General features: G+C 42.6%; 1 protein-coding gene across 1 annotated transcript; it reads right to left on the reverse strand.

The window, feature by feature from the left end:
• Window positions 1-10: 10 nt before the first annotated feature.
• On the reverse strand, window positions 11-24,599 carry CRNKL1 (crooked neck pre-mRNA splicing factor 1). Its single transcript, XM_082857929.1, has 14 exons — window positions 24,493-24,599; window positions 22,745-22,897; window positions 21,815-21,906; window positions 20,836-20,994; window positions 20,184-20,371; window positions 11,266-11,444; window positions 9,937-10,107; window positions 8,361-8,552; window positions 7,317-7,376; window positions 6,573-6,653; window positions 5,589-5,828; window positions 4,079-4,180; window positions 3,375-3,623; window positions 11-2,473 (listed from the first exon to the last, which is right to left on the reverse strand). The coding sequence occupies exons 1-14, from the start codon at window positions 24,541-24,543 to the stop codon at window positions 2,288-2,290; spliced, it is 2,103 nt and encodes a 700-aa protein (XP_082714055.1). The 5' UTR covers window positions 24,544-24,599; the 3' UTR covers window positions 11-2,287.
• Between the last annotated feature and the right edge of the window lie 2,906 nt (window positions 24,600-27,505).

The following is a 27,505-nucleotide window of genomic DNA, read 5'->3' on the forward strand; positions in this document are numbered from 1 at the left end:
TTTCCCTTACATTTTTCATTTATATACAAAGCATTGTTTAATTCCTTACTTGGACAGTCCCTGCCCAGCACACTTAAGCGTCCTTCTTATTGCAAAGTTCTTCCCAGATACTTGTTTCCATACTGCTGGTCTCAGGTCTTTTCTTTGTCTAGTCTCACGGTGCTTTGCTTAAATCCTGCCTTTCAACAAAATACAAAAAGATGCTAAAATAAAGGGGAAAAAGAACCTAATTCCCAAAGAAAGGCCACGTAATTAGATCACAGGCTAACCACATATTTTCCTGTGTAGTTTTCATCGCAGGCAGTATCTGAAAATATCCAGTGAGTAACAGTAGCTAAAGAAAACGAAATAAATCACAGAAATGATTATTAAAACCCTGTTACTTTTGAAAGGACTTATTTTGGTGGAGTTGAGGGTGAGACAGAAGTGAGGTTCTCCCAGGAGAGTAATTTTTTCTTTCATGCATTTCACACTGGCACATTACCTGCCCGAAAGTGGCCTTAGGAGTTTACATGAGAACCTGACTGCTAGTTTTTTTCCTGACACACACATGTGACACAAACAGAACATGATTATGATTAGTCACTTACTTAGAGTAGCATCTGGCCTGTTTTCATCTCACCCCGTGGCCCTGTGTACTTAGCCAACTCAGAGCAGTGCTCCTCTTTGCTGACTGGACAGACCTTGGAACTCAACAGTCAGAGCCTCTGATCCCAGCAGCTGAAGCTAGTCAGGTGACTGAAGTAGCGAGGCTAAGAGCAGGTTGCTTTCACCTGCTAGTCCTATTTCCTTCTGCCCCCAATTTTCAAGATACAATTTAACACTGTATTGATTAGCTTTTATTCCCTTGGGTGAATAATACACTTGAAAATGTAATAATAAATTTGCAAACAGTATATTTGCTAATTGGCCTTATAGGTAAAAAAACACACAAAGATACGGTTCTAGTCAAACAGCTTGTGTAGTGAACAAAAAAAAAATAGGCTTGAGAAATACAGGCTGGATTAAAGGAAACAATCTCTCAGATGAGTTAATTAAGGCAAGTATTTTTTGCCTGAGAATATAAGCAGCATATCAGCCAGCAAGTACATTATCATCTTGTGCTGCTTTGTTTCATGACTTAGCATATAGTTACCTCAGCTGTTTTTCACGTTCTAAATCGAGGCTAAGTTGAACGTGTCAGGTTTTACAGGTAGACAGTCTACTGCAGCACGCCGGGCAACATTTACTGGTGCTCTAGGTAGAGATGATTCCCTTGTCCCTTGTCCATTAAGTTTGGGAAGCACAGCCAGCATTGCACCTGGGGATTCACAATGTATAGGGAGTGTTATCAAGGGCCCTGAGAAGCCTAACTATGAAGAGATTTGTCAACAAGGCTTAACCCTTAACCTAGGGTTTCCCAAACTCACTGGAGCATGGGACATTGTTTTTCACAGCTCTTACATTACTATTCTTTAAACAAGCCACTGCAGAGCTCAACTAGTTTGGGAGACTGATTACAGCATAACTGAAATTCAACTAAAATGTTTTTGGTAAAAAAAAAAGACCTTGTTCAGTAATACAGTAACTGTAAATTATTTTCTAACTGGTGTTTTCAAAAACACTTAGTATAAATGGCCATTAAGAAGGTATAGCTATTTAGAAGTTAATCTAAGCACATTCAATTCCACAAGGAATGAACGTTATTTAAGAAAGTGGCCAGGAATGAACATTTTATTGAGCACCTACTCTGTGCCAGGAATACTCCCTTTCTAATTTAATCTTCAAAATGAGCTGGCAAAAGCCCATTTTATGAGTGAAGAAACTGAAAATAAACGTTACGTATCACCAAGTGGCAGAGCTGGGAATGGAACTCAAGTCAGTGTGACTCTTAAGATGTAAATAAGTTACAGGATTCAGATGAATGCATAAAACATCTTTATGAAGAAGGCAAGCATGAGAAAACTTCACCTGAAAAGTTACTGTGAAATGTGACTGAGAACTTCTAAAAAAAGACTCTTTCAAAATTTTGCAGTTCGATCTAAAAGACACGCTAAGTGTTACCTTAAGGATTTCCTAATGCATGATGCATTAGGACAACACAAAATGTTGAGACTCAAAGAAATCCAACAGTTAAAAAGATTCCTTTACTTGCAACCCACCCGTAACTAACCCAAGAACCTTTTAAAAATAATTCAAAAGTAGCTGCCAAAGATTCCCATCGATTCATCACTGGTGAAATATCCAAAAACTTACAGGAGTTGCAAGAGTTCCAAACTATACATCTATAAAAATAATAAAACATCTCTCAACAGGAACAGGAAGGCCCGGACTCCTGCTCGGCAGCGTCCGCATCTGGGTCTTCCTCGCCAGGCTCCTTCTCCTGCTGCTGTTTCTTCCACAGTTTGGCCATGGCCAGGAGCTTGAGGTTGGGCTGGTTGGCAGCATCTTCCGGAAAGATGTAATCGTAGTATTCTTCCCAGCCTGCATCCGACTACAGGAAAAAAGTAAAACAGTTAAAAGATAAGCTAACACAAGGCTGGAATACGTTTCAGTTAAAGTGGAGAATTCTCACTGGGAAACCCAGGGTTCAAATTCAACTTACCTTCATTGTGCAAAACAACATCAAAGTCTACTTGGAAAGCAGAATTTTCAAAGAGAAATTAGAAGGGCCTGGCCTGGTAGAGTGGGAGTAATTGCTGTTGGATGGGTGTTGCTGCAGCTGTAGCTCACTGAGAACTACAACCTGGTGGAAAATGCCCTAAAAATCTAAGCATAGCTCCTGTATGGTCAATTGAAAAGACAGTCAGTGTCTTCAACCCCATCTTGCAGTCTTACGTGTGAGTCTTTAAATTTTTAAAGATTTACTTAGTATTTACCCAATAGTGAAGCCATAAATCTGTGATTATCCTGACACCCTGCCTTTGAATCCCACCTCCAATTGGGCACTGATTTCACTTCCTAAAGGTCGCCCTGGTCCCAGCTCCCAACACCACCTTGCTTTGCTTACAATAGCCTCCCAACAGACCCTCCTCCAACGAAGCCCCTCAAATCAACCCGCAGGAGACACCAACTGTGTCAGAGCTTTACTACAGCCTACAAAGCCTCCACCCTGACCTCCTGCTTAATGCTCCGGAAATACATTTCATGCAGTTTCTGGAACCAAGCACCAGGAAGAACCTTTGCCAACCCCCACCCCCCACCGTTCTCCAGCCCTGGGTGGACCATACACCCTGCTGTGTTGCCATGGTAGCCAGACTGTGACTGTCTCCTCCTCCAGCTGTCAACCCCCTTTCTCAGATTGTATACACACCACTTCAAAGTATGCATTTCAAAGTCGGGTGCATTTCTGCTCAGCTGGCAGGAAAAGACCAGCTCAGGGGCTCAGTTCTTACCCCATCATCAGCTTGGACCTTTCTTCTCTTCTTGACTTTCTCTGGCATGAGCTGGTCTACTCTCTCCTTATCTGATACTGTTCCAAATTCATCTTCAAAGCTTCGCCAAGATTCCAGCAACATAAGTCTCTCTTCCTTTTCTTCACAGTTCCGCATGGTTTTGTTAGCCTCTTCATAAATCTGTCTGCATTTAGCCAAACTTCCTTCCTTCCCTGAGGACAACTCAAACTGTGCAAAACTGATCCATACCTTAAAAAATATTATTAAAGAACCAAATTAACCATGTCACCCAGAAAACAATGTAATAATAAAGCTAATTTCTTGTTAGTGACATCTGAGCATAGTAACGTGTTCATCTCTAGTATTTCAATACAACAGACTGACTAGATGCTTCTATATAGGAATGGTGAAGCAGTCTGCTTCTACATCCAATTAGGTGTCTGAAATAGTCTCAAAATCCTGAAGTTTAATTTTTTATTCAACCCTACGATATCCAAGTTATTTACACGCAGTATAAATATTGACCTGGTATAAGCTTAACATTCCAAAGTCCTCTGAGACTCACAAGCTCTCTGTAAAAGTAAGGAAATCATATAAAATAAATATATTAAAAAATCCCACACACTTAAAATATAGAAATACACTATTTCTTCCGGACTGCTGATTCAAGCAAAATTAAAGATAACCCACAATGCACAGGATACCTTGACATGTTGTGTCCGTTGAAGCAATCGTCGGTAAAGATTTCGTGTTCTTTCAGTTTCTTCCTGCTCAATTTCAAAATCAATATATGATTTCCAAAGCACCTAAGAAAGATAACCTCATAGGTCAGTCTTGACATTTAAGAAGCAACATGCCCCTATCCAAAGTACAGCCTAACTAGCATTCTAACCTAGGAAATCTAGGAACCTAGAACTTTCATGACCAATTAAGGAACAGACTGTATGTGGATACAAGAAATAATACTGGTGTTTACAGACTGGCCAAAATTTGGCTAAGTGTCTACATTATGAGAAAAAAGACCTTGGGTTCACTTTTGGATTCTCTTCTGGACTTATCAAAAGAGCAGGGTAACTTGCCAAACCTCCCAGGCACTGTCATGAGGCTGCCACAAACCACGGACTTGCGGAGAGAAAACAGGCCTAGATCAGCCAGTGCACACCGTTTTTGTCTCCACTCTAAGTTCCCTGATATGCCTGAGTCCAACTCAACAAGCATCCAGGGCACAGCTGCCCACCCGCCTGGCACAGCCCGTCAGGGCACAGGGACCAGGAAGATGTGGCCCAGACGCCTGGAGGCCGCAGTCTGTGGAGCGGCTGAGGCCAAGTGATGGGACCAGTGACACATAGAGCCCTGCCCAGTGCAGTCAGCAGGGCCTGGTGAACCGCTCAGTGCAAGGTCACACCAGAGCGAGAGTCATTGAGCGAGCTCAGTGGTTCCTGAGAGGTTCACGCTGTCCTAGCTGTTGTTTGGTGCCACCTCGCGGCTCAAGCTTAGATCCTGACGGGATGATTTCAGGCCCTGTGGCCAGCCAGGCCGGCCTGTACAGGGGCAGTGGTACCTCCAGGAACATCCTGGTTTAGTGAGAGCCTAATCCAGGCAAAACTGCACCAGAGGGATCCGGGGCTGTGCAGTCTCAACCTTTACCTCCCTTGTTCTCCAGGTGGCCTTGACTGCGCTGCCCTGGCTCATCCTCTTTAGCCTTCTGTTAAGAGAAAGGGAGGAGGGCTTCCCTGGTGGCGCAGTGGTTGGGAGTCTGCCTCCCGATGCAGGGGACGCGGGTTCGTGCCCCGGTCCGGGAGGATCCCACATGCCGCAGAGCGGCTGGGCCCGTGAGCCGTGACCGCTGAGCCTGCACGTTCGGAGCCTGTGCTCCGCAACGGGAGAGGCCACAGCAGTGAGAAGCCCGCGTACCGCCAAAAAAAAAAAAAAAAAAAAAAAATCCACGAAAAAGAGAAAGGGAGGAAGATCCCACCCATAAGATCCCAATTCAACCTGGCGTCACAGTGGGGCTGTGTTGTGCTGTGCTACCCGACTAGAGAGGGCTGCTTCCCCCGCCTTCCTGTCTCCAAAACAGGAAGTCCTAATCTGAATGAAAAAGACTATAGGTGAGATGGTCTTTATACTCTAAGAGGCACACATATTCACAAGGTCATCTGAGGTAACACTGGGCAAGCGTCTAAGATAAAGCCATAGTCACCCCGCGGGCCTCACCTCCGGCATGTCCAAGCGTGGCTGACTGATGGCTAACTCGTAGATGGCCCGGGCTCTCTCGATATCGCCAAGGATTGTCTCTAATTCTGCAAATTTAATCCAAGAGGTACAATTTTCAGGCCCAAATTCCAGGAACTTTTCATAAAGCTTCCGGCATCTGTCAAATTCTCGAAGCTGTAGCTCCAGTTCTATGTAACCTTTAAATAACTTGTTCTTCGGACACTTGCCTATGGAAGTTCCCTGGAAAAAAAGATAACCAACCGCTGTGATGTCTGAGTGGGTCTGACTTGTGCAGACATCCTCAGCCTGGCCTAGAAGCTGTTCTCTGCTGAGCAGCAGCCTTGGCACATCAACACGGCGCACCACCCTCTCCCTCTGCAGTAACGCACTGCTCAAACTGGCTCGACAGAGACCAAAGGAAACCCTCCAATTCACTCAGCTGTCAAGTCGGCCTGTTTTGCAAGAGATATAGTGTTCCAGAACTGTTCGGAAAACTATTTTGAATTTCACCTGGTTTCTCAGGATGTCCTAGTGAATGCGGATGTCAGATGGACAACACCTCCCATGAGTAAAAGGATAATCAAGGGACGAACCCTGCTGCCCACAGCCAGGGTGAGAGTAGCTTACCAGAAGGATAGCTGCATCTGATCCTATTAAGAAATTTTAGAACACCTGTTAAGAGGAAGGTGCACTTAATACACCAAAAATCTTGTACAGGATCAGAATACTAAAGATCTAAGACGCGATGTCTCTAGCCGGAGGAAAGATCTGAAAGATCTCTAACTGTCCAATGTTGACACAGAATAACTTAAGCATCATCACCCAATCTTTCTTCAAAGGCCGTGCTTTCGAACAAGTCTCAGGTTATAAAGGCACAGTATTTCTGCTGCCTTCTCAAGAGGAATCACATAACCTGTAAGCATTAAGATTTTAATGTCCTTCTCGAAGGACTTAATGATGCATCTTGGGCCTTTCTTTACTCACCAAAGCTCTTCTGGCAAATGGTAAATTTTTCTGCCTTATTTCAAACTGTGCATACAGTAACCACATTTTGGCAAATGTGAACTAGAAAACAAAAGTGCAAAAACTCACATAAGTTAAATTTAAATTAACAAGGGCCACAGACGAACTTCCCTAAAGCTACAGAGCTAGGACAGACATATCTCTTCATTTATAAGCTAAGAAGACAATATCTGACAAATTAGGAACAGTAATCTAGTCACTTCACTATAACGCAGGGCTCTGCAGCCCCTACTGAGAGGCAGCTTGGTTTGTGGGTGTGCTGTGATCAGGCAGAACATGGCCCTCTATTCTAGAAGGCAACTCGGTCAACACCTGTGTCTCTCATGCTGGGAAATACACAGAGATCATGCGTCAACCATCCCCAGAACACGCGTGTTCCCTGCGCCTGCAGACGACCACACAGGTGCCAGCAGCCGGTTGGCTGTCCCCTCTCATGCTGAGCTCAGTCTCTTCTGATTACCATCCTCCTGGAATTTCTCCATTAGCATATGTATCAGTCATTGGTCACTTAACACAGGCTGCCTGCTCAACTAGACTGTAAGCTATTTTCAGAGGCAAAGAGTGTATCTTATTCTTATTTATGTTTTCCACAGAGCCTAGCACAGGGAAGAGCCAATCAATAAATATGATTTCACTGAATTATTTCACAAGTAACAGATGCAGGAGTTTGATGTGTCTGGAACAGAACATTTAGAGCAAACATACCTTTTTATGAGGAATGAGTTCCAAAGAGGCTTGGTAAACTTGTCTTGTCCTCTCCGGATCCTGCATTAGGATAAGAAATTTGCACAAAATATTTACGTCTATTACTAATACTAATTTTACTATTACTAATATACACCCCTAACATTGAATATGTTCCTACAAGTTATTTTCAAACCCTGATTGCATTTATGATCAAAATTGAACTGCCTCTGGCCATCAAACTTTGATCACAGAATCACCCACAATACAGCCCTCAAACTCTTTTGCCTGACAGCAGAAACAAAGATGTTCTACAGTCTCGGATCAGCAGCAGACAGTTAACATTTTCCTATTAACTTACACACAACCAATTTCTGAAAATTTGCTAAAAGTAAGAATGTGCAATCCAGCTGTGATCCCTCTTCATGAGAAAACCCAGGAAACTATAGATAATGAAACTAAGGGCTAGTTCATTGTTCCCTTTCAAGTTCCAAGTAATAATCTTGTTGCATCTCAAGGTTTAAAAAAAAATACAGCAAAACTAAAAACCACCTCACCTATGTCCACTACAGGTATAGTGTTTAAAACGTGGCAGAGGGGACTTCCCTGGTGACATAGTGGTTAAGAACCCGCCTGCCAACGCAGGGGACGTGGGTTTGATCCCTGGTCCAGGGAAGATCCCACATGCTGCAGAGCAACTAAGCCCGTGCACCACAACTACTGAGCCTACGTACCTAGAGCCCACGAGCCACAACTACTGAAGCCCGTGTACCGCAACTACTGAGCCCACGAGCCACAACTACTGAAGCCCATGCACCTAGAGCCCATGCTCCACAACAACAGAAGCCACCGCAAAGAGAAGCCCATGCACTGCAACAAAGAGTAGCCCCCGCTCCCTGCAACTAGAGAAAACCCATGTGCAGCAACGAAGACCCAACACAGCCAAAAAAACCCCAAAAAACAAACAACCTTATAAAATGTGGTATCAGTTCCCAGCCGCGCCAGCAGGGCCAATGCGCAGAGGGAGGAGCCCGCCCCCAGCCACCCCAGGACTAGGCTCTGCACCTTCGCCTCCAGCTCCTCGTAGAGGGCGTAGTTGATCCACAGGTAGATGTACCGCTTCCAGTGCCTCTTCTCCTGCACAGGCGGCACGTTGGCGATGGCTCGCTCGTAGACTTCCCGCACCGTCTCTGCCTCTGCGTCGCTTTCGACCAAGCGCAAGTAATCGAACCATGCATCGTAGTTGTGCGGGTTAGCCTAGAAAGATAAGGTTAATAATTAGAAACCAAACCCAGAGCTGCACCTGCGGGACTATGTGAGCTGAAAGAAGGCAGCAGACTGACTTTCTGTACTCCAGCAACTTTTTTCTAGACTTTACAGGCTATTTCATTTAAAAATACCATTCTTGAGGTTCTATAATAGAAAAGGAAAAGGACTATAGAAGACAGACTATTAGCCAGAGGTTCCCCCAGCAAAGCCCCTTTTATCTACAACAGCTTATTTTTTTGGACTATACCAATTTTTCATTTTTTTTCAAGAAGGTGTAAGTGGAAAAATGACTTAGAGACAAATACATAAAGATCAATAACAACTGATGTTTTTTCCTTTTTTGTTTTTTTTAATGCAGCAGCAAATGGTAATCAGAGTAGACCCCTGCTCTGGTGGTGCCCTGGATGCCTCTCCTCCACAGAGGTGAAGGGTGCCAGCTCCCCGTCTTCCCACCCCGGCAGCCACCGCACTTGGCTGAGTAAAGACCCCTGATTGAGGGTCTGGTGCACACGAGTGGGTGACGTGGAGATGAAGCACACTGAGAACTGGTTTCTGGAAGTAGTATCCATTGGTGGGTCAGTCATCCCTGGCCAGACTGAAATGTGACGGTCTCATCTCCTGCTCCAGGACTTTCTGCAACTGCCCTGATTCCCGCCCATTATCCAAGCCTGCTCCTCCAGCTTCCTATTGATTCTGTAAACCTCCCAGTATCTATAGCTATGAAAATAGACATCTATTTTTTTATGTGTCTTTGTTTATATATGTGACTCCATAGCACTATGCCTAGATTTAAAATTATGATGGAATTATACCATGCTCACAACTGCAAAACCTGCCTTTTCAATTAACAGCAATATGTCTTGAACATTATCTTGCTGACCCCATTTAACACCAGACTTAGTCCTTTGTTTGGAGATAATTAATTTGGCCAAGCAGAAGTATTTTAAAATACAGAGCAGAGCAGTAAAGGAAAACACTACTACCTTTGAATTCAAATCAAAATAGTACCTTACAGACAGAGATGAGAATGGAACCCTTACTACAATATGTCTTTTGTTCAAGCAATTAAGCCAAAAGGTAATGTATCAAAATGGGTTTTTTCGATCAATCTCTGACTCTTCCATCTTCTTTAAAAAATGAGCTCAAATGGATTTCAGATTGCTTTTGCTCAAGTTCTTTGTGTATAATCAGCAACCAACAAGAGAGTGGCAGAGCAAATCCAAGCGCTGTCTGCTTGCCTTTTCTACCAGCCCCGTTTACCTCCCCCATCTGGAATGCCAATTTACTGCACACACAGGACGGAGAGCGATGCTGTGGCCCAGGACCAGCCAGCAGGTCCCTGCCAGCACAACCACTCACCGCCAGTGCTCACCTTCACCTCCTCCTCGTACTGGAACCTCCGTTTGCTCACGATGATGTCTTCAATGCCCCGCCTGTCACCAAACTTCTTCTCAAAGATGGTGTAATTTTTAAAGAGTTCCTGGGCTTCCTGCTTTGAAATTCGATCCAGGGCGTACTTATAGATCACTCGTACCCTCTCAAACTGAAAGCAGACAGGATGATTATCTTCCAGAACACAGTATTCTCATTCTAGCCACAACTTGAAGAGTAATTATGACATAAAACATTACTTGTAAGTTAGATTATGAGGCCTCAAAATGCCCAAAGTACGACTTTTCTTCTCCCTTTTGTTGAGGTACTTTCAGCCAGGATGGACTGACGCTCTCCTCTGAGCCCCACATTTAACAGTGTACCTAACGCTGCCAGCTGGATGTCGTCCATGCATCTCAGACTCACCCAAGCTCGCTCCTCCCGCCCAGCTGGGTCGTTGTCAGACTCCCCGTCCTGGGCAGTCACACCCACCACCCTGATCACACACCTGCTGTGTCAGGGGCCTCCCCAACTCCTCTCTCCTGCATTCCTCAAACTGGCTGCTTCCACAGCCCTGCCCTTTCTACCTCCTCAACACAGCTCTTCACTTCTCCCCAGGCCTCTGCCGACCCACCTCCATTTCTCCCTGGACCATGTGAAAAGCGCCCCCATGCCCACTCTGCCACCCTCTTCCCAATACACTCTGCATGAACCAGCCAGAGGCTCCCCTCACAGCACAGATGACATCCGACCACTTCCTGCTTAAGACCCTCCACACTTCCCACCGGCCTGAGGACAGAATCTGAACTCACCTCTGGGACCCGTGCAAGACCCTGCATTCAGATCCCAGCCAACCCCTCCCCATCCTGTATTATCTGAGCTACATTTCAGGATTATTTTCCATACATACTATGGGAGAAAATAACTGACTTCTCGTGGGACAATCTCTGTTTCCATTTCATATTCTGTTCTCTGTACTGAGGGCTCTGGGGCTTTTTGTTTCCCAGGTTCATTACCTGTAAAGCCCTTTAATCAGACTATCAAATGACTCAGTTTACAGATAATATTCTCATTTAGGTTTAAAGACTTAATTTTGAAGCAGAGCACAACAAAATTAAGACAGTTATAATATAATCCATAATCACTCACTCCCAATCTGCAGCTTAGCCAGATATATGCTGTTTTCCTTGAGAAATCACATTTTCATATCTTGGAAGCATTTTCTCCAAGGATAAGTGAATAAGAAAATGTAAATGAACTCAATGTGCACAAAAAGTAATCTTTTCTAAGCTGTTTTGCAACATAATCAAGTTCCTTTAAGTTTACTTACTTCTTTCTGATTTTCCTCAAATTTGGCAAAGGCAACATAAAGGTGTTCATCCATATGTTCATCCCCAAAGAATTCGACGGCTCTCTCATACACCTTCCGCGCATGGGCGAAGTAACCATGCTTTTCTTCAAAGCGGGCGTACTTGATCCAGTTCTTCACATCAGGGTGCACAAGAACAAGTGAGCGGGATTAAAGAAAAACCAGGCAGAACAACGTGGCTTAAAAAGCAAAAACCCAAACCCAGAACCTCAACACCACACACTATGGGTGGCTACAGGGGTGATAACACATGTACGAAGGTGGAGACCCACTAACCTGTGGCCACCCAAGAGGCCGTGTCTTGTCTGTGTGGCCTCCTCCAACTCGTATTCAGTATTTCAGGAGTGGTACAAACAGGAGTTTGGAGCCACGAAAAAGCTGAAGCCTATGACTAGGCACGTGATCTGGACAAGTCATTAATCTTATCTAAGCCTCAGTTTTATCATCTATAAATACAGGAAAATAATACCAACCAACCTCATTTGATGATTGCCAACTTTAAATGAGAAAAATGTGTGTAAAGCTCTTAGCAATTTCAGGCCAAAAGAATGTGCTCAACAAATAGCACTTTTTGTAGTATCTGCTCAATAACATTAATATTTGAATTACTGATTAAGTAAAAAAACATGTGGGAGGAGTCAAGATAGCTGAATAGGAGTACATGGAGCTCACCTCACCCCACAAATACATTAAGAATACATCTACAAATGGAACAGTTCTCACAGAGCACCTGCTGAACACTTGCAGAGGACCTCAGACACCTGAAAGGGCAAGAAAGATCCCTGCGTAACCAGGTAGGACAAAAGAAACAAAAAGAAGAGGAAGAGGGATGGGACCTGCGCCCCTTTGGGGGAGCTTAAGGAGTGGGGAGGCTCCCGCACCCAGGGAAGCCCCCTCCCTGGTGGGGAGATCAGCTGGGACAGAAGGGGAGCTTCAGGGGCTTGCAGAAGAGCGCAGCAACTGGTCTGTGGCAGGCAGGACAGAGTGTGACCTACACAGATGGTCCCTGCCTCAGCCCTGCACACCCCAACCTGAGATGTGTGTCTGCCGGTGCAGAAGGGGCTGGGTGCTGGAACATGGCGTTGGAGAGCAGATCCGGGGAGAAGACTGCCGTTGGCTGCACAGAGACAGCCTGGAGGGACAGGAGTGCGGAGCTCCGGCAACCAGGAACGTTTGTGGAGGAAGCTGGGGCTGCCATTGCAGCCTCCTTCTCCACGTACCAGGCCCTGCCTCCATATGCACTGGGAGGGACTCCCACGTGGGTGGGCTTGAACACCCCAATTCCTGGCCCAGCCCCCTCCGACCTGAACCCAAGGAGGAACAGGCCAAGACACATATTGTTGTTGTTGTTTTTTTTTTTTTTTTTTGCGGTATGCGGTCCTCTCACTGTTGTAGCCTCTCCCATTGCGGAGCACAGGCTCCGGACACGCAGGCCCAGCGGCCATGGCTCACGGACCCAGCTGCTCTGCAGCATGTGGGATCCTCCCGGACCAGGACACGAACCCGTGTCCGCTGCATTGGCAGGTGGACTCTCAACCACTGCGCCACCAGGGAAGCCCCCAAGACACATATTAATCAAAGTGACAAAAATTAAATACAAAGAAAAAATATCAAAGCAACAAGGGAAAAGCAACAAATAACATACAAGAGAATCCCCATGAGGTTATCAGCTGATTTTTCAGCTGAAACTGCAGGCCAGAATGGCGTGGCACCATATATTTAAAGTGATGAAAGGGAAAAACGTACAACCAAGAATACTCTACCCAGCAAGGCTCTCATTCAGATTCAATGGAGAAATCAAAAGATTTACAGACAAGCGAAAGCTAAGAGAATTCAGCACCACCAAACCAGCTTTACAACAAATGCTAAAGGTACTTCTTTAGGTGGAAAAGAAAAGGCCACGACTAGAAACTAGAAATGGGAAAGCTCACTGGTAAAGGCAAACATAAAGTAAAGGCAGGAAATTATCCACACACACGTTATCAAAACCATTAACCGTGAGAAGAGGAGAATACAAATGCAGGAAATGGGAAATGCACCTGAAATTAAGAGACAAGCAACTTAAAACAACCTTGTGTATATATATACACATAGACTGCTATATCAAAACCTCATGGAACCTGCAAACCAAAAAACTACAATAGATACACACACACAAAAGCAATCCAAACACAACACTAAAGACAGTCATCAAATCACAAGACAAGAGAACAAAAGAGGAAGGGAAGAAAAAAACCTACAAAAACAAATCCAAAACAATTAAGGAAATGGCAATAAGGACATACATATCGATAACTACCTTAAATGTAAATGGATTAAATGCTCCAATCAAAGAACACAGACTGGCTAAATGGATACAAAAACAAGACCCGTATATATGCTGTCTACAAGAGACCCACTTCAGATCTAGGGACACAGACTGAAAGTGAGGGGATGGAAAAAGGTATTCCATGCAAATGAAAATCAAAGCTGGAGTAGCAATACTCATATCAGACAAAACAGCCTTTAAACTAAAGACTTTTACAAGAGACAAGGAAGGACACTACATAATGATCAAGGGATCAATTCAAGAAGATGTAACAATTGTAAATATAGAGGCACCCAACATAGGAGCACCTTGATACATAAGGCAAATGCTAACAGCCATAAAAGGGGAAATCGACAGTAACACAATAATAATGGGGAACTTCAACACCCCACTTTCATCAATGGACAGATCATCCAGACAGTAAATCAATCAGGAAACACAGGTCTTTAAATGACACATTAGACCAGATAGACCTAATTGATATTTACAGAACATTCCATTCGAAAGCAGCAGAATACACTTTCTTCAAGTGCATATGGAACATTCTCCAGGATAGATCACATATTGGGCCACACGTCAAGCCTCGGTAAATTTAAGAAAATTGAGATCATATCAAGCATCTTTTCTAACCACAACGCTGTGAGATTAGAAATCAATTACAGGAAAAAAACTAAAAAACACAAACACTCGGAAGCTGAACAATATGTTACTAAACAACCAAGGGATCACTGAAGAACTCAAAGAGGAAATCATAAAATACCTAGAAACAAATGACAACAAAAACACAACAGTCCAAAACCTACTGGATGCAGCAAAAGCAGTTCTAAGAGGGAAGTTTACAGCAATACAATCTTACGTCAGAAAACAAGAAAAATCTCAAGTAAACAACCTAACCTTACACCTAAAGCAACAAGAAGAACAACAAAAACCCCAAAGTTAGTAGAAGGAAAGTAATCATCAAGTTCAGAGCAGAAATAAATGAAATAGAAAAAAAACAATAGGAAAAAAAATCAATGAAAAGCTGGTTCTTTGAAAAGATAAACAAAACTGATAAACCTTTAGCCAGACTCATCAAGAAAAAAAAGGGAGACGCCTCAAATCAATAAAATTAGAAATGAAAAAGGAGAAGGTACAACTGACACCACAGAAAAACCAAGGATCATAAGGGACTACTAAAGCAACCATACGCCAATAAAATGGACAACCTAGAAGAAATGGACAAATTCTTAGCAAATTCTTAGAAAGATACAACCTTCCAAGACTGAACCAGGAAGAAATAGAAAACATGAACCGACCAATCTCAAGTACTGAAGTTGAAACTGTGATTAAAAACTTCCAACAAACAAAAGTCCAGGACTAGATGGCTTCACAGGTGAATTCTATTGAACACTTAGAGAAGAGTTAACACCGATTCTTCTGAAACTTTTCCAAAAAATTGCAGAGGAAGGAATACTCCCAAGTTCATTCTACAAGGCCACCATCATCCCAATACCAAAACCAGTAAAAGGTACCACAAAAAAAGAAAATTACAGGTCAATATCACTAATGAACACAGATGCAAAAATCCTCAACAAAATACTAGCAAACCTAATCAAACAATACATTAAAAGGATCATACACCATGATCAAGTGGGATTTATCCAAGGGATGCAAGGATGCTTCAATATCTGCAAATCAATCAGTGTGATACACCATGTTAACTGAAGAATAAAAACCATATGATCATCTCAATAGATGCAGAAAAAGCTTCTGACAAAATTCAACACCCATTTATGATAAAAACTCTCCAAAAAGTGGGCACAGAGGGGACATACCTCAACATAATAAAGGCCATATATGACAAACCCACAGCTAACATCATACTCAATGGTGAAAAACTGAAAGCATTTCCTCTAAGATCAGGAACAAGGCAAGGATGTCCACTGTCACCACTTTTATTCAACATAGTTTTGGAAGTCCTAGGCATGGCAATCAGAGAATAAAAATAAAAGAAATCCAAATTGGAGAGAGAGTAAAACTGTCACTGTTTGCAGACGACATATTATACTTAGAAAATCCCAAAGATACTACCAGAAAACTACTAGAGCTCAATCTGGTAAAGCTGAAGGATACAAAATACACAGAAATCTCTTGTATTCCTATACACTAACAACGAACGATCAGAAAGAGAAATTAAGGAAACAATCCCATTTACCATCGCATCAAAAAGAATAAAATACCTGGGAGTAAACCTATTATGTAAGAAGGCAAAACACTTGTACTTAGAAAACTATAAAATGCTAATGAAAGAAATCAAAGACAACACAAACAGATGGAAAGATATAACATGTTCTTGGATTGGAAGAATCAGCATTGTCAAAATTACTACACTACCCAAGGCAACCTAGAGATTCAATGCAATCCCTATCAATGGCATTTTTCACAGAACTAAAGAAAAAAAGTTTTAATCTGTATGGAAACACAAAAGACCCCAAACAGCCAAGGCAATCTTGAGGGAAAAAAACAGAGTTGGAGGAATTAGGCTCCCTGGCTTCAGACTATACTACAAAGCTACAGTCATCAAAACAGTATGGTATTGGCACAAAAACAGAAATATAGATCTAGAGAACAGGACAGAAAGCTCAGCGATAAACCCACACACCTATGGTCAACTAATCTACGACAAAAGAGGCCAGAACATAAAATGGAGCAAAGATAACCTCTTTAATAAGGGGTGCTGAGAAAACTGGATAGTTACATGTAAATGAATGAAATTAGAACACTCCCTAACACCATATATAAAAATAAGCTCAAAATACATTAAAGAACTAAATGTAAAGCCAGATATTCTGAGAGGAAAACAGGCAGAACACTCTGACATAAATCACAGCAACATCTTTTTGGTTCCACCTCCTAGAGTAATGAAATTAAAATCAAAAATAAATGGGACCTAATTAAACTTAAAAGCCCTTGCACATCAAAGGAAACCATAAACAAAACGAAAAGACAACCCACAGAATGGGAGAAAATATTTGCAAATGAAGCAACCAACAAGTGATTAATCTCCAAAATATACAAATAGCTCATGCAGCTCTATATCAAAAAAACAAACAACCCAATCAACAAATGGTCAGAAGATCTAAACAGACATTTCTCCAAACAGGACAGAGAGATGGTCAAAATGCACTTGAAAAGATGCTCAACATCACTGATTATTAGAGAAATGCACATCAAAACTTCCAACTTCCAAAACCAATGAGGTATCACCTCACACCAGTCAGAATGGTCATCATCAAAAAGTCTACAAACAGGGCTTCCCTGGTGGCGCAGTGGTTGAGAGTCCGCCTGCCGATGCAGGGGACACAGGTTCATGCCCCGGTCCGGGAAGATCCCACATGCTGCGGAGCGGCCGGGCCCGTGAGCCATGGCCGCTGAGCCTGTGCGGCTAGAGCCTGTGCTCCGCAACAGGAGAGGCCACAACAGTGAGAGGCCCACGTACCGCAAAAAAAAAAAAAGTCTACAAATAATAAATGCTGGAGAGGGTGTGGAGAAAAGGGAACTCTCTTGCACTGTTGGTGGGAATGTAAATTGATACAGCCACTATGGACAACAGTATGGAGGTTCCTTAAAAAACTAAAAATAGAACTACCATACCACCCAGCAATCCCACTACTGGGCACATACTCTGAGAAAACCATAATTCAAAGTCATGTACCACAATGTTCATTGCAGCACTATTTACAATAGCCAGGACATGGAAGCAACCTAAGTGTCCACTGACAGATGAACAGATAAAGAAGACGTGGCACATATATACAATGGAATATTACTCAGCCATAAAAGAAACGAAAGTGAGTTATTTGTAGTGAGGTGGATGGACCTAGAGTCTGTTATACAGACTGAAGTAAGTCAGAAAGAAAAACAAATAACATATGCTAACACATATATATGGAATTTAAAAAAAAAGGTTCTGAAGAACCTAGGGGTAGGACAGGAATAAAGACGCAGACATAGAGAATGGCATAGAGAATGGACTTGAGGACACGAGGAGAGGGGAAGGGTAAGCTGGGACGAAGTGAGAGAGTGGCATGGACATATATACACTACCAAATGTAAAACAGGTAGCTAGTGGGAAGCAGCCGCATAGCATGGGGAGATCAGCTCAGTGCTTTGTGACCACCTAGAGGGGTGGGATAGGGAGGGTGGGAGGGAGTTGCAAGAGGGAGGGGATACGGGAATATATGTATACGTATAGCTGATTCACTTTGTGATACAGCAGAAACTAACACACCACTGTAAAGCAATTATACTCCAATAAAGATGTTTGGAAAAAAACACAAACTACACATAGAACTACCATATGATCCAGCAATCTGAGCATACATCTGGAGAAAACTGTAATTTGAAACAATACATGTACCCCATGTTCATTGTAGCAGCATTTACGATAGTGAAGACATGGAAACAACCTAAATGTCCATTTACAAAGGAATGGATAAATGAGATATTGTACATATATACAATGGAATACTACTCAGCCATAAAAAAGAACGAAATAATGCCATTTGCAGTAACATGGATAAATCTAGAAATTATCTTACTAAGTGAAGTAAGTCAGGCAGAGAAAGACAAATATATATCACTTATATGTGGAATTTAATTTTAAAAAATGATACAAATGAACTTTTTTGCAGAGAGAAACAGACTCATCGATCTTGAAATCAAACTTATGGTTACCAAAGGGGAAATGTCAGGGGAAGTGATCAATTGGGAGACTGGGATTAACATATACACACTACTACATATAAGATAGATAACAGGGACCTACTGTATAGCACAGGAAACTCTACTCAATGTTCTGTGGTAACCTATATGGGAAAAGAATCTGAAAAAGAATGGATACATATATATGTATAACTGATTCACTTTGCTGTACACGTGAAACTAACACAACACTGTAAATCAACTATACTCCAATAAAAATTTAAGGAAAAAAAAAAGGAAGTTCCCTAGCAGTCCAGTGGTTAGGACTTGGCGCTTTCACTGCCATGGTCCAGGTTCAATCCCTGGTCTGACAACTAAGATTCTGCAAGGTTCGTGGCGCAGACAAAAAAAAAATCTTAAAAAAAAAAGAAAGGAAGAAAGAAAAAAACATGTCACAAAAGGAAAACTTCTAACCAGAGCCAAAAGAGAAAGTTCTGAATTACCATTTACTTCTTCACAGGACGTATGTATTTTTAATCTACCTTCCGTGAAGAAATCGTTAATTTCTTAAGTAGTAATACATTCAAATAGGGCAACGATGTAAAGAGTGCAGGCTCTAAAGCGGCTACTGGGTTCAAATCCCATCTCCATCACTACCCGAGAGACCCTCTCCTGCCTGTTTCCTCATCTGTAGAATGAAGCAATTTCCTGAGTCACAGGGCTGTGGTGGGGATTAAAGGACAATATCTGTAAAGTGCTTAGAATAATGCATGGCACAAAGCAGTCACTATAAATGCTGTTGTTAAACTAGTAATATCAAAATGAGTAGTCATAATTAAGATGTTAAAATTGCATAATAAAGTTGTCTTGGATCTCGCAGTAGTTATGTTCTATGAAGTCATTCTGCCTAGCAAATACCAAATCACTGCTCGTAGGGGAAATACACACACACACATATATACACACACACACATCTCACACAGATTGTGATTTTAAATCCTAAAAACAACTAATGTTGGTAGATTCTATTTTCTTTATTTTATGAAAGAGAAAACAAGTCTCAGAAGTGTTAACTGACTTGCCAGAGGCTGCCCACTAACTGGTGCCAGAGAAAGGATTCAGCCCCATGCAGCTAGCTCCAGAGCTGAAGTGTCTCTCTCTCCCCTGTACTGCCCCCCCCCATCCCTTGCCCCAGTCATCCTTGCAGGACAGCAGAGACAGAAGGCAGATGATTGTCTTGTTTGTCCTCAACTGGGACCATGTGCCTTGGGTGATTCAAAGTTTTCATCACTCTGGGCTTGTCTGCAACTGACTGCCAAAGTACCACAAATACTGATTCTGGGTTTACAAATAAACTTTAGCAAGTAGGAGAATTCACAAGTACAAGAACAGTGAAAAAGTAGAATCAACGATTTCAAGTTCCTCAGAGTGCTTTCCCGTGTTACCATCTCCTCTTCACAGTCAGCCCACAGCGGGAACGTTTACCTTCCTTTTAAAGATGAGGACACCAAGGCTCCAAGGAGTTACCCGATGCATTGAGGTCACATGGCTAGTAAATGGTAACCCTCTAGATCGACTCCAGTACCAGTGCTAACGACCAACATACACCCCAGAACAAACCAGGACCCACTGCAGCGGCCAGGGCCTTAGGATGTCACCTTCCACAAGGAACCACAGTGTTAATGCCAAAGTATAAACAGACCAAAGTCTCACCGGAAAAGATTCAATTATCCAGACCACAAACTTTTTTTCTGACCAACCTGTGTCCCTAGAAAATATAAACGAAGTCTATGCAGCAGATGTTGACTTCTAGGCCAACATCAATGACCACATGTCCCAACCAGACCACAGCCCCATGGGAGTGCAGCACCTGGGAAAAGGGCACCACGCAGACCCGTCCAAAGGATATAGCGTTCATAAATGGTGCGGGCCCGATCCACCTCTTTGTATCTCAGCTCGAAGTTGATGTAGGAGTGCCAGGCCTGCTCCTCTGGCTGCCACTCCATCCAGCGCTCGAACACCTGCCGGGCACCCGCCATGTTCCCCAGCATCTCCTCCATGTACGTGTACTTGTACCTTTAACAAAATCATCCCAAATTATCTGCCATGGTCAAAATGACTTAGGGAAAAAAACAGTCTCTGGCAATTTCTAGCTCTAACTTTGTTAAACATGAAGAAGATTTAGGGCTTTATCTTCCCTAAAGGTTAAGTCAAACATGTTTTCTTATTAAAATGTAAATCTGAAAAGGATCAACCATTGGAAAACAGAATTTTTCTCCTCAAAAGTTGCTTAGTTTGACAAGATGATTTTTATGCATAAAAGATTACAACCAAAATTTGTTTTGATTACACAGCTATTATACATTGAGATTATAACTTAGTAGACTAAAGGACATTAAAAAGTACTGATAGTATGTTTAAAGAAAAAATAAGATGGAAGATTAAATATATATACGATTACAAGTATAAATAAAATAAATACACAAAAATGTGGATATTTGTAGTCTACAAAAAGCCATTTCAATAGATCAGAAACTTACCAGAACTGGTTGACGCGAGGCAGAGTCGTTATGGCCCGGTCCCAGATATTTCGGGCATGGTTGACCTGGCGATTCTTCATTTCCATTTCTGCATATTTCAGCCAGAGTGTAATATTTCGGTAGTCCACATCCAAAGCACGTTCGTATATGGATCGAGCCCTAGAGAAGCAAGATTTGGAGGGTATCAGAAACAGTACATGCAACACACATGGCAAGCATTTGAAACCGTCTGCAGTGCTCTGCTATTCTGCCAGGTGTTTACCATGAGCCAGGTTCTGGGCATAAAAAGGTGAAAAGATCTGATGTTCTCAGGAACCTTAACAAGACTCAGAGAAAGACTGACATGCGTGTAATTGCAACGCAATGTGACAAATGTTATAGTCAAGGTCTGCACAAGGAAGTAGAGGGGAAAGAAATGAAAACGTCTGGTGGAAAAGGCCAGGCAGTAGGTAAGAACTTGGCAAAAGTTCCAGAGGCCAAGGTGGGTAGGGAGGATGCTCAGTGCGGGCAGAGAGAACAGCCAGATGTCAGGTTGAGGAGGCAAGATGTGTCCAGGGAGCGACAGGTGCTCGGGCCCAGCCAAAGCAGGGGGCATGCTGGGAGAACACAGAAAAGGGGACAACAGGAAGGCTCAGGCTGTGATGTCATCTTTTTGGCCACTGGTTTTCAGTGGAACAATTTTTATGTAAAAAAAAAAAAAAATCCCAATATGGAGACAGCAGATGGAACTGCACTTCTCTGGCTATAAAGTGTGTGCCCATGGCGAGACTCACCTTGGAGAGCCTCCACTGCTCGCCCCAGGACTGTTCCACCACAGTGGCCCTCATGCCCCTCAAAGGAACCCTAGGGTCCCATGGAACAGACTTTGAAAACTACTACCAGAGACACACGCTTTTACTCGTGCTTTAACTTTTTCTGTTTTAGTATCTGGTAATTTATGAATTTTTATTTATATAATTACGTGCTCAGTGATTTTTACCTTTGAATCTCCTTTAGACTCTCTTCCCATTGTGCATATTTTATCCAGTTACTAATCACAGTCCTGTTTTTTCTTATGTTATCTTCAAAAGTCTGGCAAAAGGCAAAAAGGGTCAAATTAAAGGGAAAATAACTAAAAATGATATCATCTTTTGTCTATTGATCTTTGTACTAAGAAGTTTATTCATTTTGCTCTTATTTAAGAGAAATTACATCCTGGAAGCCTCAAGAAATAAGAAACCTACTAAAGAAGGTTATGGTCACAAGTATTTCCTTAAAGTCTTACATGCAAACAGAGAGAAAAACTTCAGATAAAAAGAATTATTATTAGAATTGTTGATATTTTCTCTTATTGCTCATGACAACTAACTGGTACTTTAATATACTCCACACTTTTCCTAATAAGAAAACGTTTTTACCTATTTAAGTCCTCTCAATGTCTCAGAATTTCATACACAGCTCATTGAGGATAACTAGTAAGTAGATACAGTAAGATTAGCAGTTTAAAATGATCCCACATCCTAGGGTGAGAAGGTTGGATCAGATCCCCAAGTCTTCTCGCGGCTCTATCCCAGGTGTTACCTCTTAACACACAAGGCGGTACAGACAGAAGAACATAATGCAATCTCGCTAATTCCACCCCTCCTCCAGCTGTCTGTTGTTCTGCCTGTTAAACTTCCACTCATCTTTGTTTCAGCACCAAACATTCTGTCTCTGATGGATTTAATTTCTTTAAGACAGATAACTCATGGCATATTTCACAGAGCTCAGCACAATGCAATCACCTGGTAACCAGAAATTATACTATTCATGTGGCTAGAAACTCACTCTTCTTAGCTTCTAGTCTCTCTAACCAGTGAGGAACTTTTCAAACTCTGACCTATAAATTCTTAACAACATCAACAGACTAAAAGATATCACATGGACCCACCTTCCTCTTCCTTAGTTTGTAATCATTTAACTCTTCTTCATCTGTGATCTTCTGTTGAGGGGGAGGTGGAAGAAGCTCAAGTTCTCTTTCCTTAGCTTCTCTTAGCAGTTGCTCTGCAGTTATCTGCACCTCAGCTGGGGCTTTGTTTTTCACCTTTTAAGACAGGAAACATTTCTATTTTTAGCAAGTGCTCTTCACAACAAGGTTTAAGAAACAAATGAACATATTTTTGGATGTGAACTTTATAAACATTACTACAAGATGCCCTCTTTGCATGACATGCTCCCATTTCTCTATGAAACAAGGTAAAAAAAGTATTTTCTATCTTATGCAGGTTATCTGTTACAAAGCCATAGGTAAAAGCCTCAAGAGATAAGATAGCAAAACCAGCAAGTTTTCCCTTTTAGAATAGTGTAATAATAAACTTCGAGGCTGCCTTGGTAAAATTCTCACAAAAGGTTTTATCAAGATGTGTGCCATTTCTTATCTGGCATTTCAACCTCTATTTACAGAAGTCTTCAACTTCTGCCCCAGGTGGATAACTGCGTTTGACTTTTCATGGCATTTCAAAGACATATTCAGTAAGTTCCCATCATTAGACTGTAAGCTTCTTGAGGTCTCAGAGCTGTGCTGTCCAACACAGCAGCCATGAATCACATCTGGTGAGTCCAAACTAGGCTGCAAGTGTAAAACACACACGGGATTTTGAAGACTTAATATGAAAAAGAGAATAAACTACCTAATTAAACTTTTTATATTCCTTACATGTTGGAATGACACTATCTTGGCTACACCAGCTAAATATAATATATAAATTAAAATTCACGTCACCTGTTTTAACATAGCTATGAGAAAACGTACAATTACCTATGTGGCTCATGTTATATTTCTATGGGACCCATGGAGCCCAATAGAAGTTTATGGAACTGAATTATAAGAAATATTAAGTATTTAATGCCATGTGCAGAATGATGCTAATGAAAATGACGATGGCTCATACCTAATGAGTATTAACTACCAGAAGCTGTGCTATGTGCTTTCTACGCATTATCTCAGGGGGTCATCTACATGGGTATGTAAAGGACAGGCTCCAGAAACAGAGTGGAGGGAGAGTAGCTGTAAATGCTTTAGAACAAAGCCTGTCACATATATTAAGCACTCGCTAAGTATTAGCCGCCGACGGAAATATCAGCGCGTTTCAGATATTTTGTTTAATTGCTTAAATTATGCCAACACACAGCTCTTCTCATCTACTCTCATTCCCTCCACTCTCAGCTGGGTAACTCCTATTCCGCCTTCAAGGGTCAGCTTAACTATCTCTTCCTCAGCAAAGTTTACGCTGGAAACCCCTCACAAGCCCAGATGCCACGGCATATTCCACTCAGCCTCAGTAGCCTTTGCAAGGTTGCAATTTTACACTTAAGGTATCTTACTGGAGGGCTGCTCGTCGCCCGCCCTCGTCGGAGTCCCCCAGCGCCTAGCGCTTACCCGGCTCAGCTGGTCTGTATTGAAGGACCCCACTCCTTCCCTCGCAAAACACCTCCCCACACACACTACGGCCCCGCGGACACTGGCGTGTCTCCCCACCCCCCGCCCCCCACCGGCTGGCCCTTCCCTCCCGCTCCCCCGCGGTCCCGCACGGGGTGGGCCGGCTCCCGGGACCACACGCCTCCCGCCCCGGGAACCACTCAGGCGGGGCCAAACCCTCTCCTAGGCCTCCTTCCACGAAGCCCCGCGCCGCCGCCTACCTTGGCCACTTTGGGAATCCTCTGCTTCCCGGCCGCGGTAGAGGCCGCCATGGCTGCAACAGCCGACTCACGCGACCCCTAGACCCCAGAAATGGGCCCAGGGTACTCGCCCGCACTGCACAGCTTTACAACAAGCTGGATCCCGGAACGGGAAGCGGAAATGGCTGGAGTGACCTTTGACCTCCCTCTCGCGCCGTGACAGAGGCAACGTCGTTTCTGTGGTAACCGGGCTGCGCGTCCTACTCGGAGACGCGGTTGGAGCACGGCGTCTGGAGTTGCAGGTGAGGTGGGGAGTGCTGGCTGCCCGGCAGGGAGGCGGGTAGGTTCCGGGGCGTCCGGGGCACATTCCCAGGTCGCCTCAGGGACTGGGATGACCGTGCGAGGACGGGTGGCTCTGTGGGGCCGCGGCACCGGGCAAGGGGACAGGAACCAGGCTCCGGTCCGGACGCTCGAGGGCGGGGGAAGAGAGGCAGGCCAGAGCGCGAGCTGCTGCGCTCGTCGGCGGCTTGGCGGCTCGGCAGCCCGGCGCCGCGGTGCATTCTAGGCTTTGTAGTCCCTGAGGTCTACTCCCACTTGGTTTCTGGACAGGTGTGACCCAATAATTAACTCTAAGGCTTGTAACTAAAAGCAACTGAAGGTATTTTAAGGCCAGATAATAGAAAAAAGTGAAAATAAGTCATCAGAGTACTAGTAAATAAGCCAGCCTTGTGATCAGATAAGCAGATATTTAAAGTTTCTGTGACTGTCTTAATTTCGTCAATTCTCTTAGCCCCAGTGTCCTTAACTATACGACAAAAATAATATCTATTTCACCAGGTTTAAAGAGAAAATCTATGTAAAGTGCCCAGTAAATGTTAGCTGGTATAGTTCTTGACCTGTCTTCAGAAACAGAAAAATTAATTATGTGCACGCAAATGGCTAAGAGAATTTTTAAATGATAGACTTTATTTTTATAGAGCAGTTTTAGGTTCACAGAAAAATTGAATGAAAGGTACAGAAAATTCCTATTTCTCCCGACCCTTCCAACCCCCCCACTATCAATAGTAGTACATTTGTCACATTCCTTGGACCCACATTGACACATCACACATCATCATCACCCAGTGTTCATAGTTAACAGAGGGTTCACTCGTGGTGTTGAACAGTGTATGGGATTTGACAAATAATACATTGCCATGTATCCATCATAATAGAATGGTAAAGAATAGCTTCACGGCCCTAAAAATCCTTGTGCTCCACCTATTCATCCCTCCCTCCCCTTTTGCTTCTGCAACCACTGACTTTTTGTCTTCAATGAGTCTTTTTCAGAATGTCATATCATTAGAATTATATAGTGTGTAACCTTTTCAGATTGGCTTCTTTCACTTAGTAATATGCATTTAAGATTCCTCCATGTCTTTTCATGGCTTGATGGCTCATTGGTAATTTTTGACTGTTACAAGTCACTTATTTATATATTTATGTACATAGAACTATCACATCTACCTCTGCTTTCAAAATAATAGTGCTTTCAAAAAAATTTTTATGCTGATTTCTCAAATGGAAGTCATTCGTAACTGATATAAAAACATTTGCCATAGTTCTGTACCACCGTATTATCATTTAAACATTTTAAAGTTATCTCATTTTTCAAATCTTGGATAAATTGAATGAGATTTTATATAACTGCGATAAAGAGAAGTAAATAAATAAATAGCTATTAAAATAAAAAGGTATTTCCCTTGAGTTCCCTTAAATTTGTAACTCAACACAATTGATTTGACAAAGTTTAATCATCTGTAGCTGCCTCTAAAAGATTCAAACACCTTAGAATGTTTTATTTCTGATTGCCTTCCTTCCATCTCACAAATTTTTAATTGTCTGGTAATTCAATTCAGCTATTGTTTTTAAAGCAAAATTTATCATCATTATTACTTTTTTTTTTTTCTGGCCATCAGTGCTTATTTAGATACACATGCATGTTTACTAGTCTCTCCCCAGCGTTTCATCTGTATTCCGCTCCTTTCTGAGTTTAATTTTCTTCTTCCTGAAATACATCTTTTACTAGTCCTTTCAACTGGGTTCTTTGAATGGTAATTTCTCTCAGTCTTTGTAGTAATTGTCTTATTTCACTTTCATTTTTAAATGATCATTCAGGTAGGTATAGAATTCTAGGTTAATGATTATTTTTACCTCTATTTTTAAAATACTGTTCTGGTGGTCGGGAAATGATAGCCCATAGACCAAATTCAGCACATTATCTATTTTTTGTGTGGCCCATGAGCTAAGAATTTTTTTAAAACATTTTTAAACAATTGAAAAAAACCCAAAAGAATATTTCAGGATACACTCACTATTATAAAAGTCAAATTTCAGTGTCCATAAAGTAAAATTTTATTGGAATACAGTCATCATGAAATTTGTGCAAGAATATATCTAAACAACATCAAAAGGCCAAATGATATAATACTGTGTTCTGAAAGAAAACCATATACACTGTATAATTCCATTTATAGGGTGTTCAAAAAGTGGCCAAGGGCATCTGTGTGATAGAAGTCAGAATGGTGCTTACCTTGGGATGGGGCAGCCTTCCAGGGCACTGGGAACGCTCCACGCTGCTCTTTTTATTTTTTTAATATTTATTTATTTATTTATTTATTTTTGACTGTGTTGGGTCGTCGTTGCTGCGCGCGGGCTTTCTCTAGTTGCGGTGAGCGGGGGCTACTCTTTGTTGCAGTGTGTGGGCTTCTTATTGCAGTGGCTTCTCTTGTTGCAGAGCACGGGCTCCAGGCACGTGGGCTCAGTAGTTGTGGCACACGGGCTCAGTAGTTTTGACTCGCGGGCTCTAGAGCGCAGGCTCAGTAGTTGTGGCGCACTGGCTTAGTTGCTCCACGGAATGTGGGTTCTTCCCGGACCAGGGCTCGAAACTGTGTCCCCTGCATTGGCAGGTGGATTCTTAACCAGTGTGCCACCAGGGAAGTCCCCACACTGCTCTTAGAGTCAGTGCAATGGCGGAAGTGAACTTCCCAATGGC

Source organism: Leucopleurus acutus, assembly GCF_964270905.1.
Source record: "Leucopleurus acutus genome assembly, chromosome: 16".
In the NCBI taxonomy this organism is placed as follows: Eukaryota; Metazoa; Chordata; class Mammalia; order Artiodactyla; family Delphinidae; genus Leucopleurus; species Leucopleurus acutus.

What these genes read in the sequence shown, in the direction of transcription:
- CRNKL1 (XM_082857929.1), bottom strand. Translation starts at nt 24,543, where the DNA reads ATGGCGGCCTCTACCGCGGCCGGGAAGCAGAGGATTCCCAAAGTGGCC. An exon ending in ACGAGGAGCTGGAGGCGAAG is followed by an intron (nt 7,377 to 8,360) that starts GTGCAGAGCCTA and finishes ATCCTAATGCAG; the next exon opens with GATCCGGAGAGGACAAGACA. An exon ending in AACTCATTCCTCATAAAAAG is followed by an intron (nt 6,654 to 7,316) that starts GTATGTTTGCTC and finishes TTTGTTTTCTAG; the next exon opens with TTCACATTTGCCAAAATGTG.